Consider the following 16386-nt stretch of genomic DNA (forward strand, 5'->3'; position numbering starts at 1 on the left):
CACAGTAAGGACACTTCTCAGCATTCTTATTGCACGAATCATCCACATGATTCTCACCGCATTTTCCACAGCGGGCCTTATTGCTACAATGGGTGGCTGTGTGACCCAATTGTTTACACTTTGTGCAATTCATGACCCGCGGTACAAACATACGCACAAGCAGACGAATCTTGTGCAAGAGGACGTAATTTGGCAAAGCGGTACCAGCGAAGGTCACCCGATAAGAATTTGATTGGGGGTACGTTTTTGAACCCCGCAACTACTACTGAGTGCAAACACAGCTTGCTTGTAACACAGTGAGTGCAAACACAGCTTGTGACAGCTTGCACTCCAGTATTTTCACTGGCTGAAGTAAGCGGTCTCTAAAACGGCCAACCCCGCACTGCAGCAGATCCTCGCATGTCAAACTCTCATCGGTGACAACGCCTTCAGACTGTACTTTTACAGCTGCAATATACACATAATAGTCCTTCGAAAAGCAAGCAATATCGTTTGCCAGCTTTGAATTAGTCAACACGACCCTGACCCTGTCTGAGCGGACCTTTCTTATTTCGGTCACAGCCGCAAACCGTTCCGTCAGGTCTTTTGAAATCTGTAATAGATACGGCGATTTTGTTTTGGGCCGAAAGAAGACCACAAAGGGACCGGTCGAGAGCTCTGGATATTGTTTGGGTCGGGGGAGAGCCATCGACGCACGGGGCTAGCACCCGCACAGAATAAGCCGTAAATGTGTCAAAAGAGATAGATTTTACTTATCTGTAAATTTGTTTCCCACGACACACCAGTCCAGCTTATATAGCTGTCTATTATTCAATCCTATCAATGCGAACAAAAAGCTGAGGAATGCGGCCTAACGGTTAACACACGCACAAAAGAAGAAAAAAGACCACAATCTCGAGAGATAGAGAATGCGCAAGATAACCTTGAACGCGGATTAGCACTATTCTTTATCTTACACTGACGGGCTGGAAAAAAAAACATGCTTCTCGATAGACCGCTCGTAAACGAATGAGAAACGAATTTGATTCGCTAGTTGTACCGACTGTCAAACGACAAAAACTCTCCAAAGGAGACGTTAGTAGTGTAAATGTGTCTATTCACATCTCTATTTATCGTCAGATTGACTGTCTAAGTGAATTTGACATGAGGTTTTGACGTTCAGATCATTTTAGTTGGACAATGGTTCAACTAAAAAGCGGTCCAGTTAAAAAGTGACCAACGAACGAATCACGACTGTAGCAGTGAGAACTGACATACAAGTCAAGTTTTCAATGTGTGTAAGAAATAAAACTGTCGTTTTGAAATGTCACTAGCAAGTAGCAGCTTGTCACTAGCCGGCGCTACGATCGGGAAGCAAACGCTATACGGGCGGTGCATGCAAACTTTGATACAAAGGAGATTCATGCATGCGAACCTGTATGCGATGGTAATTTTCAACGTATTTTCATTTAAATGCTTACACAGGTTTTTCAGAAAAGTTTGTTCTAGCTTATATGTCTGTTCTCTGTGACTGTACTTCAATGGAAGGTATGGTCGTAATAATTAAATTTCATAAAATAATGCATCGGAAGAAACCAAAAACAGCTCAATGAGACAATTCTTTTATCTGAATGAATGACTGAGTGCATAGGAAGCCAATCTGATATATGGAACAGAATTAAAAACTCTTCATGTATATTTTTATAATTAGACACTTTTAAAGACATGTTTTCAGACTCTGTGAAGAAATGGAAAAATATCACCTGGTATCAAAATTTTGCACGGGAAAAGGAAATGCATTTTACTAGCTTACTTCGCAAGAGATGCATTTTAAGCTTATCCCTGGGCAGAATCAATCCTGCCGAGTGTATGTCGATCAAGTTGTTTTTATTTTTTTGTATTTTTTGTGTTTCGAATTCATCTCGTCAGTAACTAGCACCATCTGGGTGTCTAGTTAGACGATGTATCTGAACTAGTACCCAAATTAGCACTAGTTAGACACAAAAAATTCCAAACAGTTCACACGACATATGTGAACGCCTAAAGCCACATGTCCCGAGTGATGTCCCGGGAAGCAAATATAGCTCTGGTTTGCTGACGAGACTAGTGCTAATTTGGGTACTAGTTCAGATACATCGTCTAACTAGACACCCAGATGGTGCTAGTTACTGACGAGATGAATTCGAAACACAAAAAATACAAAACTTAATTAAAATTAGGTCTTGTGCCCTTAACGCGCAAAACGGTTTAGTCCAATTTTTATTGCATAATACCAGGCGTTTGGTTTCTTGAACCAAAAGACAAGAGTTCGTCTTCGCTTTCTCGTCAGCAAACCAGAGCTATATTTGCTTCCCGGGACATCACTCGGGACATGTGGCTTTAGGCGTTCACATATGTCGTGTGAACTGTTTGGAATTTTTTGTGTCTAACTAGTGCTAATTTGGGTACTAGTTCAGATACATCGTCTAACTAGACACCCAGATGGTGCTAGTTACTGACGAGATGAATTCGAAACACAAAAAATACAAAACTTAATTAAAATTAGGTCTTGTGCCCTTAACGCGCAAAACGGTTTAGTCCAATTTTTATTGCATAATACCAGGCGTTTGGTTTCTTGAACCAAAAGACAAGAGTTCGTCTTCGCTTTCTCGTCAGCAAACCAGAGCTATATTTGCTTCCCGGGACATCACTCGGGACATGTGGCTTTAGGCGTTCACATATGTCGTGTGAACTGTTTGGAATTTTTTGTGTCTAACTAGTGCTAATTTGGGTACTAGTTCAGATACATCGTCTAACTAGACACCCAGATGGTGCTAGTTACTGACGAGATGAATTCGAAACACAAAAAATACAAAACTTAATTAAAATTAGGTCTTGTGCCCTTAACGCGCAAAACGGTTTAGTCCAATTTTTATTGCATAACACCAGGCGTTTGGTTTCTTGAACCAAAAGACAAGAGTTCGTCTTCGCTTTCTCGTCAGCAAACCAGAGCTATATTTGCTTCCCGGGACATCACTCGGGACATGTGGCTTTAGGCGTTCACATATGTCGTGTGAACTGTTTGGAATTTTTTGTGTCTAACTAGTGCTAATTTGGGTACTAGTTCAGATACATCGTCTAACTAGACACCCAGATGGTGCTAGTTACTGACGAGATGAATTCGAAACACAAAAAATACAAAACTTAATTAAAATTAGGTCTTGTGCCCTTAACGCGCAAAACGGTTTAGTCCAATTTTTATTGCATAATACCAGGCGTTTGGTTTCTTGAACCAAAAGACAAGAGTTCGTCTTCGCTTTCTCGTCAGCAAACCAGAGCTATATTTGCTTCCCGGGACATCACTCGGGACATGTGGCTTTAGGCGTTCACATATGTCGTGTGAACTGTTTGGAATTTTTTGTGTCTAACTAGTGCTAATTTGGGTACTAGTTCAGATACATCGTCTAACTAGACACCCAGATGGTGCTAGTTACTGACGAGATGAATTCGAAACACAAAAAATACAAAACTTAATTAAAATTAGGTCTTGTGCCCTTAACGCGCAAAACGGTTTAGTCCAATTTTTATTGCATAATACCAGGCGTTTGGTTTCTTGAACCAAAAGACAAGAGTTCGTCTTCGCTTTCTCGTCAGCAAACCAGAGCTATATTTGCTTCCCGGGACATCACTCGGGACATGTGGCTTTAGGCGTTCACATATGTCGTGTGAACTGTTTGGAATTTTTTGTGTCTAACTAGTGCTAATTTGGGTACTAGTTCAGATACATCGTCTAACTAGACACCCAGATGGTGCTAGTTACTGACGAGATGAATTCGAAACACAAAAAATACAAAACTTAATTAAAATTAGGTCTTGTGCCCTTAACGCGCAAAACGGTTTAGTCCAATTTTTATTGCATAATACCAGGCGTTTGGTTTCTTGAACCAAAAGACAAGAGTTCGTCTTCGCTTTCTCGTCAGCAAACCAGAGCTATATTTGCTTCCCGGGACATCACTCGGGACATGTGGCTTTAGGCGTTCACATATGTCGTGTGAACTGTTTGGAATTTTTTGTGTCTAACTAGTGCTAATTTGGGTACTAGTTCAGATACATCGTCTAACTAGACACCCAGATGGTGTTAGTTACTGACGAGATGAATTCGAAACACAAAAAATACAAAACTTAATTAAAATTAGGTCTTGTGCCCTTAACGCGCAAAACGGTTTAGTCCAATTTTTATTGCATAAAGTTGTTTTTAATTTCTGGGAGGAGAAGGGGCATTTTCTTTGAGCCTTATGGCTGGCAACGTCCTTGATTTGCAGTACTTGATGAATTTTTGCACTCTAAAACTTCTTTTAATTAAATTTTATTGTTTCCCTACCGTTAGAAAATTCATGAATCGTGAAAGAACCGATCGTTTAATAATAGTATTCAGTAATTTTCTTGCTACAATCGAATTTTCCAAACCATAGGATCAGTACATGTCAAATTTGTGCGGTTAATGCTTTTCATGCACCCGTTTATTATCGTAAGATAAAGCTTCTACACTACAAAAGATGTGTATGGTCCATCCCAGGAAAAAACTTTATGCAGATTATTTGCTTTAACTCTAATTTCTCCTTGTAGTAATAAAATCCCGTCATTTTTAAATGATGTGGAATGGTAAAACTTCTAGGTATGTTGGGTCTACCCCCACAACCCCAATGTTTATTTCAAAAGAAGCAAAAACAAATCCGATTAGACAGATAATCAATTGCGGTAGGCATTCTCATAGACGGAGCGCTTCCTCGGATTTCACGCGGTGCATCCGTCCAAAGGTTATAATTTCACTGCATTTCACCAGCTCTGCATTTGCAGCATCTTAGACAGCGTATGACCTACGATGACTGAGTGATAACACGCCGCGGATCGTGCCGGTAGCTGAATAGAACGCGCGCTCGACAGTGTGCTGATAAGCCGTAATCAGAGCACTAATCAATTACTGGAGGTATTTTCGAAATTTTCTTCATCTGGATGATGTTGGAAGAATCAGTCTAGAAGCCACCGTCCAACCGATCGGATTAGTTTGCCGGAGTTAACCGAAACCAAAGAAGAAGTGATACGTGACAGAAGCTGTTGAAACTTGGATTCTTCTATACTGTGTGGTGCCCCCGGAACAGGGCCATTACTTAAGCCGAAAACGATGGGTCAGTTGCAAATTGCACGCGGTTTGATTTCTCGCGTGTTTGATCGCACTCTATCTTTATACTTGCCTGGGGTGATTGAGGTCATAAAAGGTGCTTTCGGGGATGTTGCTTTGTTCGCATCGTACTGCAAGTGAGAAGAATGTCACATTTAACGAAACGATCACAAGGAAAGAGTGGGAATCCTTCTTGTTCGCAGCGAATTTTCGAAGGCACCAACAAGTGATATTGCTATCGGTTAAACACAATGTTTGGTGGTGCAAAGTGCCAGTAGGTCATAAAGCAGAAGAAAAAAACTGAAAAATATTGATTGTCGGTTCTAATTTTAAAAGTGATACTGATTTGTAGAATCGAAGGGGAAGCCAATATTCCCGTGATCATAAGGAAGATTGGAACATTGGCAAATACATAGTAACAAGATTCACATGTGGCAAAAATATACACTACCTATCGCTGGGAAATAATCGAAGGTTTTCTCGAATGTGCTGTTTTTTAAGTAAAGTGGGTATACCGGATATTTTCAGAAAACTCTTTGAAGTGAGAAGATATTTCAAACAATTACTTTTAGACAGCCGACCTGCGTGGCATTCGCAACCCTATTCAAAGCACAAGTTGTTTTACGAACTTGGGAACTTGCAATAGGGATAAATGCTTCGACGACCTAGTTTCCCAGGACATGTCCTGGTGTTCAACTGATGGTCCTGGTGTCCCGAGATGTCCTTTATTCAGTCTGGTCCAATTCGCAGTTACGACCGACCACAACAATAACTAAAACGTAAACTCACGCTCAAGTAGAATACGAGAAAAAAATTACACTCGTATCTTCCAATTGTACCATCCGGTATCTCTATTGAATCTTTCAATGTTGCCTCTTTATTTCTCTTGTCAACTTCCTTTTTTACATGCAAGTTAAAAAGAGAACAACGAGGAGTTCACATGTAAGTAGTGGTGATGGTGTTTTCATGATTTAAACCCATTTCAAATACCTATGTCGAACACCTTGAGAATGGGGGTATTGTGGGCTTGTCGATTACTCGAGTTAGCTATCGAAAAGACAGATTTTGGCATATTCTTCAACTTTCTGGTCGCTTTATAGATCATGTTCATTTTCGGTATTCACCACGAAATTATTCGAAAAATCCTTCGCTTCAGCTTCGCCGAGAAATTTGCCATTAGGTGAAGCTGGGGCACGTTGCCGAGTTTGGCGTTCTTGGAGACAACTGAGATATGCAAACGATCCATCTCCTCCAGCGACCGCTCCGCTGGATTCGGGACAGAACACGACATCATCCTTCAGATGGTGTTTGTGAAGGAAAGCGGCAAATACCGGTAAGGACTTCGTGCTCTTTACCTGACATTTACCGTTGATCGCAAGTTGCATAGAAAAGAAACCAGGCTTTGACATCCCCTTCTCACTGATTGTCAGCCGCAAGAGGATCAATTCCTTCCTGGGAACGTGAAATAGCCGATCCCCTGCCAGTTATTGCCGCCCAGCATCAGCTACGTTTCGTCATCCACGATCACAATCACGTTGCGGCTCGCAAGGGAAGACATCCTTGACGAGAAGCTTCAGCCACCGATTGCGCTTCTGCCCAGTGAGCAAATTTTCTGGCAGAGACCGCTCTGCTAAATTTCTGTAAGTCTTAGTTTGGCAGCCCTGTCAGATTTCTGCGCGTACCCTGTCGGGTTAGTTGAGCTAGGGCGAACTCGGTTTCGCTCGCGTTTTCTGGCAAATTTTGACATGAACCGAGCTAAACCCTGGCATAACTCGGACATAAACTGTGCAAAGAACCTGGCAATTCCTACCTCGTAGAATTTAGCACAAATCGAGCAAAACATCTGACAAAGATGTGGCAGGAAGCGTGCAGAGATCTTGGCCGTACATTTCTGGGTCGATTCTGGATAAAAGTGAGCAGCATCGGTTGGTTTAACCGCTTCTGTCAGAAACGGTTGTTGCATTTGAGCGAATTCATTGCCAGAATTCTCGCACAAATCGCGCAAAATGCTCGCAGAAACTCTGCCAGCATCAATTTCGCTTTGCTCAACTTTTGCTAACTTTCTGCTTGCCACGCTGACCGGGTGATACGGCCGGCCTCGATTTTCGCTGCCTCGTTGGCCAAATACTTTTTGATCGTCTGGCCGGTCGCGGGCCAAGGCCTGGAAGGATTTCACCACTTTGTCTTCTGCCCTCCGCCTCAGCATTTAGTGGCCCTTGTGGTCAGGCACGACCACCGGGACCCGGCTTGCACTCGATGCTCTCAACTTTCTCCAGAAGCCCCAGGATCTCGGTTGTATTCGGCCGACTTTCATGGGATTTCAGTTGCCTGATGTGGTCAACCTATTTCTACCCAGTTTTTGAAATTGTTTTCAATAGTAAAGGCTAGTTTATAGTTCAGAAAATAGATTTGTTCCGGAATTTGATAAGGGGAAATTTTCCGCCGAAATCTCTCCAAACTGTCCAGTAAAAGTTCTGCTGCTTCCAAAAAAATACCAACAGTATCAAAATACCATCGAATTTTAAACATAATAACAATACTATTTTCCCCGTCAGAACCATTTATGCACTGACCCGGTCAAACCATTCGGAATTTGATTTGGAATCCTGAATGGAGTCAGTATGGATTCCAAATCAAATGCAACAACCGATTCTGAGTCGGAATCGGTTGTTGCATTTGATTTGGAATCCATAATGACTCCATTAAGAAATCCGAACCGGTTCCGGAATGAGTTTAACTGGGGATAACTGACCACGTATATGCCCGGTCAGCGTGGCAAGCAGAAAGTTAGCAAAAGTTGAGCAAAGCGAAATTGATTCTGCGAGCATTTTGCGCGATTTGTGCGAGAATTCTGGCAACGAATTCGCTCAAATGCAACAACCGTTTCTGACAGAAGCGGTTAAACCAACCGATGCTGCTCACTTTTATCCAGAATCGAGCCAGATATGTACGGCCAAGATCTCTGCACGCTTCCTGCCACATCTTTGTCAGATGTTTTGTTCGATTCGTGCTAAATTCTACCAGGTAGGAATTGCCAGGATCTTTGCACAGTTTATGTCCCAGTTATGCCAGGGTTTTGCTCGGTTCCTGTAAAAATTTGCCAGAAAACGCGAGCGAAACCGAGTTCGCCCTAGCTCAACTAACCCGACAGGATACGCTCAGAAATCTGACAGGGCTGCCAAACCAAGACTTCCAGAAATCCAGCAGAGCGGTCTCTGCCAGAAAATTTGCTCACTGGGTGGCACCCCTATCCCATTTGTATTGAACTGACATAAGTCAACATCTCAGCGGGCACACAAATTATGGGCCCCACTGACAGTTCAAATTGTTCTGCTTGTTTCACTCGAAGCTCGATTTTCACTAGTCAGATACCGTACGGCATGACTCAATTTTTAGACATTTGTTAAAAAGCGAAAATATTGGATAGCTAATTGAAGAAATGTGTTGTTATGGATAGGTCGGTGAATAACAAAAACTTTACACCAAGATGCACCAACAAATTTAACGAACTCGTTTATCACAAAATTGTGTCGAATGAAATTGATTCTGTTTATTGTGGATCGACCGTAACGCGATATTTTAGATGCCGGCATAGAAATCATGGCGGCGTAGGAGATACCTGTAACTGACACACAATTCAAGTTTTCAATGTGCAGCAAGTAGATACTTGCCGCTAGTCGGCGCTACGATCGGTCAGCAGACTACCAGCAATCGCCCGGTCAGCGTGGCAAGCAGAAAGTTAGCAAAAGTTGAGCAAAGCGAAATTGATGCTGGCAGAGTTTCTGCGAGCATTTTGCGCGATTTGTGCGAGATTTCTGGCAACGAATTCGCTCAAATGCAACAACCGTTTCTGACAGAAGCGGTTAAACCAACCGATGCTGCTCACTTTTATCCAGAATCGAATCAGAAATCTACGGCCAAGATCTCTGCACGCTTCCTGCCACATCTTTGTCAGATGTTTTGCTCGATTCGAGCTAAATTCTACCAGGTAGGAATTGCCAGGATCTTTGCACAGTTTATGTCCGAATTATGCCAGAGTTTAGCTCGGTTCCTATCAAAATTTGCCAGAAAACGCGAGCGAAACCGAGTTCGCCCTAGCTCAACTAACCCGACAGGATACGCACAGAAATCTGAGGGTTTGAGACTCGGAAAATATTTCACTGAAAATTAGCAAACTAATCTCACTTTACTGAGATATCAGTTTCTAGATTTGCTGACTTCGCAGCCAGCGATGCCAGATTTACAGACATGTCTGTATTTTACATACTTTTGATGTCTCCTACAGACGTAGCCAGAGATCTACAGACTTTTAAAAGGGTAATAGTGTTTAGTAAAATTGCACTAGAATAACTATTTTCGAATACGAGTGATTCCTTCACAATAGAATTCTACTTTCAATCTATTTTTAAAGTAAAATTTTAATGAAACTAGGGTTTACACAAACATCTACAGACTTTTACAGACATTTTAGTTATTCTTCTACAGACATTTCAAAAAACATGTGGCATCGCTGTCACAGCTGTTGGGAAATTACAAAAGAGATTATAACTACTAGAGGTCGCATGTCGCTGTTAACACTGAAAATTTATCATCTCGCTCTTACATATGCTAGGCCCATTAGTTTGACACATATTGCCCCGGGTATACACCTGTCAAAGTAATGGGATACAATATGCTAGAGCGAGACCCCATGCTTCAGTTCGTGAATACATGGAGTTTTGCTCCCTCTAGTAGTTATAATCTCTTTTGAAATTACCGAGCCGAATTGAGTGTGACGTGGTGTGACATAATTCAATCCGCTGTAGTTGGACCATTGTCCAGCTTCTGAATGCCGAAATCTCGTTTCACATTTACTTTGACAATCTGGCAATAAATAGAGATGTGAACAGATGCACTTGCACTACTAACGTCTCCTTTGGAGAGTTTCTGACATTTCTCAGTCGGTGCAACGTCTTAGGCTGTTCGCCATGCTATGATGTAAATTTGTTTCAAAATTACAAGCCGTCGAATAATTTGGATCTGTCAACTTTTTCTAAATGTTGTTTATTTTATTTTGTTATTGCTTGTCAATTATGTGACACATTGTTTTTTCTGGTGTCAGTCGTCACACATACTAATGAAAAAAATTTAGAACAGAATTCTCACAGATAACAGACATTTAGGCTCGATTTGAATCGTGTGTAAATACTTGCTACTGAGATTCCGAATCAATCAGACGTCTGAAACACGTTTGACAAACGTTTGTAGATGGCGCAGTGATCGATACAATGCAGTTAGAGTGCAGCTGTCAAACACGTATAGCAAACAGTTGCACAGATAGCAATAGTGAAACACGGATTTCCATCGTTTATCAATTTGAAAGTTTACACAGGTTTTAAAGAAATTTTGTTCTAGCCTAAACCACAGAGAACAGACATCCATGATCGAACAAAAATATTCAAAAAACGTGTGTAAACATTTAAATTAATATACGATAAACACTAGCGCCGCCGCACCAACCTATCCCAACTATCCGCCAAATCCATTCCGGAACCGGTTCGAAATCCTGAATGGATTCTGTATGGAATCTTGCTCAAAGAAAACAACCGATTCCGACTCTATCGGTTGACGCATTTGAGCTGGAATTCATGCTGGAAGTCCGAACCGGTTCCGGACTAATTTGACTGGGTAGAGGAATAACCGCTGTCAATTCTGTCGAACACAGCCACAAAAAAACATGACGACAGTAGCGCACCTGGTTTGGATATCCCAACTACCTTCGAAACCGTTAGAGATTTTACACAAGTTGAATGCTGAAGATGGACGTCTGTTCTCTGTGCCTAAACGTCTATTATCTGTCGAATAGAATACCGTGTTTTAAATTGTGGACAATTTAAAACAGAATAGTCGAACTTTTTAAATCTGATCCAAAAAAGTGCTTGAAAAACAGATCTGCATTTCAGCATTGCGATCGATCTGTGTTAGTCGGTGATGTAAAATAGAACAGCCCATATAGAATACATCAGCGTTGCGAGCAGCCTTATGGTCCAACTAGCGAATCAAATGCGTTAAAGGCTACAGTTTACAGTTCGGGAAACGGGTCACGGTATTTGTGTCCCTGTGTATTTAACATGTAGCCCGAGATTTCGAATCCCGTGACGGGACATGAGTCTACACAAAAATGACAATTTTCATGAAGTGTAAACCCAACCGCGGGAAACATCACGGGATTTTAAAACTCTCCACACAAAAATCCGGCCGGGAAGAATTCAACATAAATTGTTCCTGACGAGGAAAATCTAGGGGCAGATCACTTGTGATGCATTTTTAAAAATCAGCTAAATTAAATTCTATCAAAATAGAAATTCGTAATGTATTTTGCCTTGCGTGCAATGTATTTTGCGTTGCGTATAAGACGTCAAAACCCTACAAAAAATTAGCCCTACATTCAACAAAACGTCGAACAAAGTGAATCAGCGTAGGACGTTTGTTAAACTCTTCTGCGAGGCAGTGCAAAGTTGATGCAAAAAGGGAAATTAAATGCATATTTTCTAATTTGATGCAAATTTATTATACATTTCTAGAGTGATCTGCCCCTAGAGGAAAATGGTATTTTATTAGGTTTGCTTTTGCTCGGATCTGTATGAATGTTTGGGAAGATATTTTCAAGGAGTTATACCTTCAGATAAAATTTAAATTATGTTTTCGATTTTTTGATAAATAAAAAAGCATGTAACCCCTTAATTGTACCCTTATAGTACGATAAAAGTGTCCAGGTAATGACATTACTAGAATTGCATGTGAATTCCGTCATTAGTCACCTTACACAATCATTAAAAGTGACATTCCTGCTCAGCAATGACTTTACTAACGTCTCGTGTAAGGGCCTCTTAAAATGTAAACACTCAAAGGTCGTAAATGCTCCCACCATTCTTTCCCCTTATCTTGCCCTTTCTTGCCTAAAATGATCTCTTAGAAAATGATCATATTCCAAGCAACGGCTTACTATTTCTCCGTTAAATTCATCCTTTCAGTACAGCAACAGTTGAAGCGCCAAAACTCGGGACTCCCCCGGATGGAGTCGATTTCGCGTTTTGGTAGTATCCCGGTGGTCGAGACTGGAATCAAGACCGCGGGTACCGTTTATCACAGAGTTAAGGTATGTACCAATTTATGGTTAAGGCAGCATACGATCAATGTCGTTCATTATCTTACGGTTTACCCTTGATGTGATCATTCTGTTTTACAGACCAGTAATGGGCTATTCAACTGGGGCTTCGAAACAGCCGAAGCTGTTACGTACGCTCTAGTCGATTCACTTAGACCAGCAGCAAAGTTGATCGAAGGCCCACTGCACCGTCTGGACAGTTTTATGTGCCGAAGCTTGGATTTTGTTGAAACCAAGGTACCTTCCATGTACCTGCCGCCTGAAATGGTGAGTACTGGCGTGTTATAATAACAGCTTGTTAATTGGCAAACTTTTGTTTACAGATGTACTGGAACACCAAGGAGTACATGTCAGATCACCTGGTTAAGCCGGTACTGAGCCGAGCCAATTCGATGAAACATCTCGGCCATGCAGTGCTGGACTCGCGCGTTTCCAACTACGCTGCCGGTCGGCTCGATGGAGCGCTGAGTGTATGCGACAAATATGTGGATCGGTTCCTACCAGCCGAACCTGCCGAGGACCAACCGGATGGTGAGTATAGCGATTGAAACGGAACGGCATAGCTGCTCCGTGTTGTCCTAGTGCAACAGCAACAACTGCGCAATGTTGGCTGATATAATTAGTTTACGTTTACATTTTTGGTCTGACTTGTGTGCGCTGACCTTTAGTCCGGGGTGTTTAGTGAAGCGTGATACTGATACTGTATAGGAATCGCGTTATCAATTCAGCGTGGTTGCTACTCTATCCTTGTATGCAAAAGTGACGTAAACGCCAATTTGGTCAAGTTTCAGCCCTTTGTATTAATAAGTTCGCTACGGAAACCCGCATCTTTCGATCCAAGCGACTCAAAAATAAATGACCTTTTAAAACGCGAAAAACAATGTTGTTTTTAACTGCATCCTGCAAGATAAAAATCGATTTGTTGAAAATTACTCGATTGCGTTTACGTCACTTATGTATAGAATATCAGTGCAGTAGGATGCCTTTGAATCAATACCTAACAATGACCGTTTGTTTTCAGGAAAATTAGCAGACGACTCCAACGAAACCCACGTCATCCAAACAATCCATCGTGGACAACGAATCTCACGCAAACTGAAACGCCGTCTTACATTCCGAACCCGTCAGGAATTGAGTGCCCTAAAGAAACAAAGTACCGAAGCCGTGCATGTTGTGTTCTATGTAGCTGAACTGGTCGCCACAAATCCACGGTTGGCCTTGCAGAAAGGCATCGAACTTTGGAAGTATTTGAGTGCTGACGAACCGGAAAACCAAGAGCGACCGAAGACGCTAGAACATCTGGTGGTTCTTCTTACACGTGAATCGGCCCGCAAGTTGATACATCTGATTAACTTCGCGACCAACTCGGTGACCAAAATTCCCAGAACGATTCGCTCGCAGACTCGGGAGCTACTGCATCACTTCCTGTTTGCCACTGATCGAATTATCAAGGTTAGTTTCTAACTATAAGTTGGTAGGTTTGAATTAATAGCAATATGGCACAGACAAGTATGTATATAAACGAATGCCCATTGAAACACTAGCGCCGCCATACCAGTGTATCCCAACTAAAGGAATTACTATGCTGATCATTTTGAATTATTTTTAATCAGTAATTGTCAATTCAGTCAAAAAAGTTCACATTTTGACAGCATAGTTATCCCATGTGTATAGGGAATCCCATAGCACATGAGTCAGTTATACGTATAACGGCAAATAAACTAATAAGTCTCGTGCCAAAATGAATGATCCAATTATTGATGTGGCGGCTGCCTTAAACCATCTTTAACCGAAACAACAAACAACACCGGTTCAAAACAGTCGGCAAAAATTCTTTTTTGAGTTTTAGTCTAATTTTCTTATAATCGATTTCTTTCAGGCTGTGCATCTGGAGAAAGCCAAGGACGCCACACTGTCGGAAGCAACTGGTTTGGTGCATAAGATTCAGCACACCTACGATGAGCTGCAAACGCAGACTAACTTGGCTTTGGTAAGGCATCGCAAAACTCATTTGCTTATAACCAAGGAAAATTGCATAAAAATCGAAATTCTGTATCACACAACCAGCAGGGTCAGTTTATCATCAGCTCATATTGACACCCGTCATTATTTATTTCATTGGATACATTTGCAATTACTTATTTCAAATTAGTTGTTTAAGTAAATAAGTCGGTTTTCTAACATCGTTATTACTGGCAATTGTTACAACAATACAATGTAGGTAATTATTCACAAAATTTCTTGTAAGTCGCTAGCTCGAATAAAATTTCTTGTAATTTCTTAGATCGGCTTGTTAAGGATCAACTGAGAACGCCTCGAAAAGCGGCCATCTTTGAAAACGAGCAAAGAAGCTTTTTTGTAACCCTTAACACCATCTTCTTGTACAGCAATTCTCGACAAACATGATTACGGCGTAAAAGTCAGCTGTCCGGACAAATCGTTACTACCCGAACACAGTTCACAGCAGTTAAAAAAGAAATTCAATTCAAAGTGAAGTTTGACAGTTGGCTTTTACGCCCTAATCATATGTTTGTCGAGAATTTATTTATTCGGGAAATTGCTAGAATACAGCTGATTGATTTTCATGAAGATTTTGCAAACGATGTGCAGATAACTGCTCTTTTTCGTTTTCAAACATGGCCGCACTTCGATGTTTTCTCAGCTGAACCTTAAAATACTTAATACCTATATGTACTACATACTGATTTACATAATAATTGTCCCATTTGTATGGGGAATCCCATAGCACATAGGACGGTTATGCGAATAGCGACAGAGGTTCTTGCAAACCGATGCTCAACATAATTTGAAATATGATAAATACAAGTTCTTAGAAGCCATAAAACTTTTTACAAACAATAAATGACAAAGAGATTGTTTCCAATCTTGTAGAATATTTCCTACATTTTACGGCCAGCATAAAAACTTACATTTTTATCTCGGTTGTAGTGCCAAAATCGAGACAAAAGGAAACCGTCTGCAACCGAATGTTTCTAGTAGTCCCAGTAGTTGAAATCTCGTATTTCTATACATCTCTCCCCGCTAGGAACGTTTAGCAGTCTTTCTGTCCGGCCGGTTGGAAGCGGAGAAGATCACCACCAGCGACAACCCGCGGCGACGAATCCAGAATCGAGCTAACCATCACCCAATGCATTCTAGCATCAATGGCGTTTATTAGTGTCCAGGCAGCAGAACTGATACAGCAACAGCTTCAAGAGGGAATAGCCGGACCATTGGGTGGGGATGATGTGCGAGAGTGGATCTGATCGTAACGTAGGTTGAAAAGCTACTCAAGCCAAAGCAGGACTTACAACATACCATTTCGACACAGATCTTTCATTAGGGCCTAAGTCGCAATGTACTCAAATGGAGAAAAATCAGTTTCAATATTCGGCGAAGGTTTTCTAAATGTAGTTTTTATTGTAGGTATAAATTACTTTATGACCGTGTTTTTCCGGAAGCATTTTTCGTTAAACCTTATGACAATATAACAAAGAATTTATTCCTATGTGCTTTTAGTGGGTAGAAACTAAAAAAATGCTTACGCCCAATTTGCATCCCAGTCGTGATTTCGCCCTTCAGCAACCACCATTTGCGGAAGGGCTAAACCGTGTACATAATTTTCAGAAGGGCGCGGTAAATGGGCTAAACTGACTCTGTCTTGCTGGGTAGGGCTGGGTAAATGGGCGAGCTTGACAGTATACTTTTTAATAGGGCTCAGCAAATGGGCGCATAGAAACCCAATGTAAAAGAAAGGGCGCGTGAGTCTTTTCTTCAAATTTCATGAAAATATCGAAATATTCGAATGTTTATGTGCAACAACTATCGAGTAGACTTGATCATAGTAGATGTTGCTTATCATTTATATAACAGAACCGCCGTTTATTCTTTTATTTGTGAATAATAACCGTACGCCCGCTTCTGTCTAAAAATGTAAGTTTGGCCTTTATATTCCATATGAGAAGAAGGGCCTAAGTCGAAATCTCGAAGAAAATGCATGTTTCGCCGTTTTGTTTTCTTTAATTATACATCGAACTAAAAACCATTTTAACTAATTTTCACCTCAATCTTGTATTATTTTTGTTGCATAATGTCGTAATAG

General features: G+C 41.2%; 1 protein-coding gene across 3 annotated transcripts; it reads left to right on the forward strand.

The window, feature by feature from the left end:
• Positions 1-4979: 4979 nt before the first annotated feature.
• Positions 4980-15601, forward strand: LOC131677669 (lipid storage droplets surface-binding protein 1). 3 transcript variants are annotated; one of them, XM_058957608.1, is made up of 7 exons: positions 4980-5144; positions 12151-12275; positions 12366-12551; positions 12608-12815; positions 13306-13736; positions 14164-14274; positions 15341-15601. In XM_058957608.1, the coding sequence occupies exons 1-7, from the start codon at positions 5141-5143 to the stop codon at positions 15548-15550; spliced, it is 1275 nt and encodes a 424-aa protein (XP_058813591.1). In that variant the 5' UTR covers positions 4980-5140; the 3' UTR covers positions 15551-15601. The 3 variants fall into 3 exon arrangements, with proteins under 3 accessions (XP_058813591.1, XP_058813590.1, XP_058813592.1); XM_058957607.1 differs by lacking the exon at positions 4980-5144 and having other exon boundaries at positions 10759-12275; XM_058957609.1 differs by lacking the exon at positions 4980-5144 and having other exon boundaries at positions 10770-12275; positions 15331-15600.
• Positions 15602-16386: the final 785 nt, after the last annotated feature.

Source organism: Topomyia yanbarensis, chromosome 1, assembly GCF_030247195.1.
Source record: "Topomyia yanbarensis strain Yona2022 chromosome 1, ASM3024719v1, whole genome shotgun sequence".
NCBI classification, from domain to species: Eukaryota; Metazoa; Arthropoda; class Insecta; order Diptera; family Culicidae; genus Topomyia; species Topomyia yanbarensis.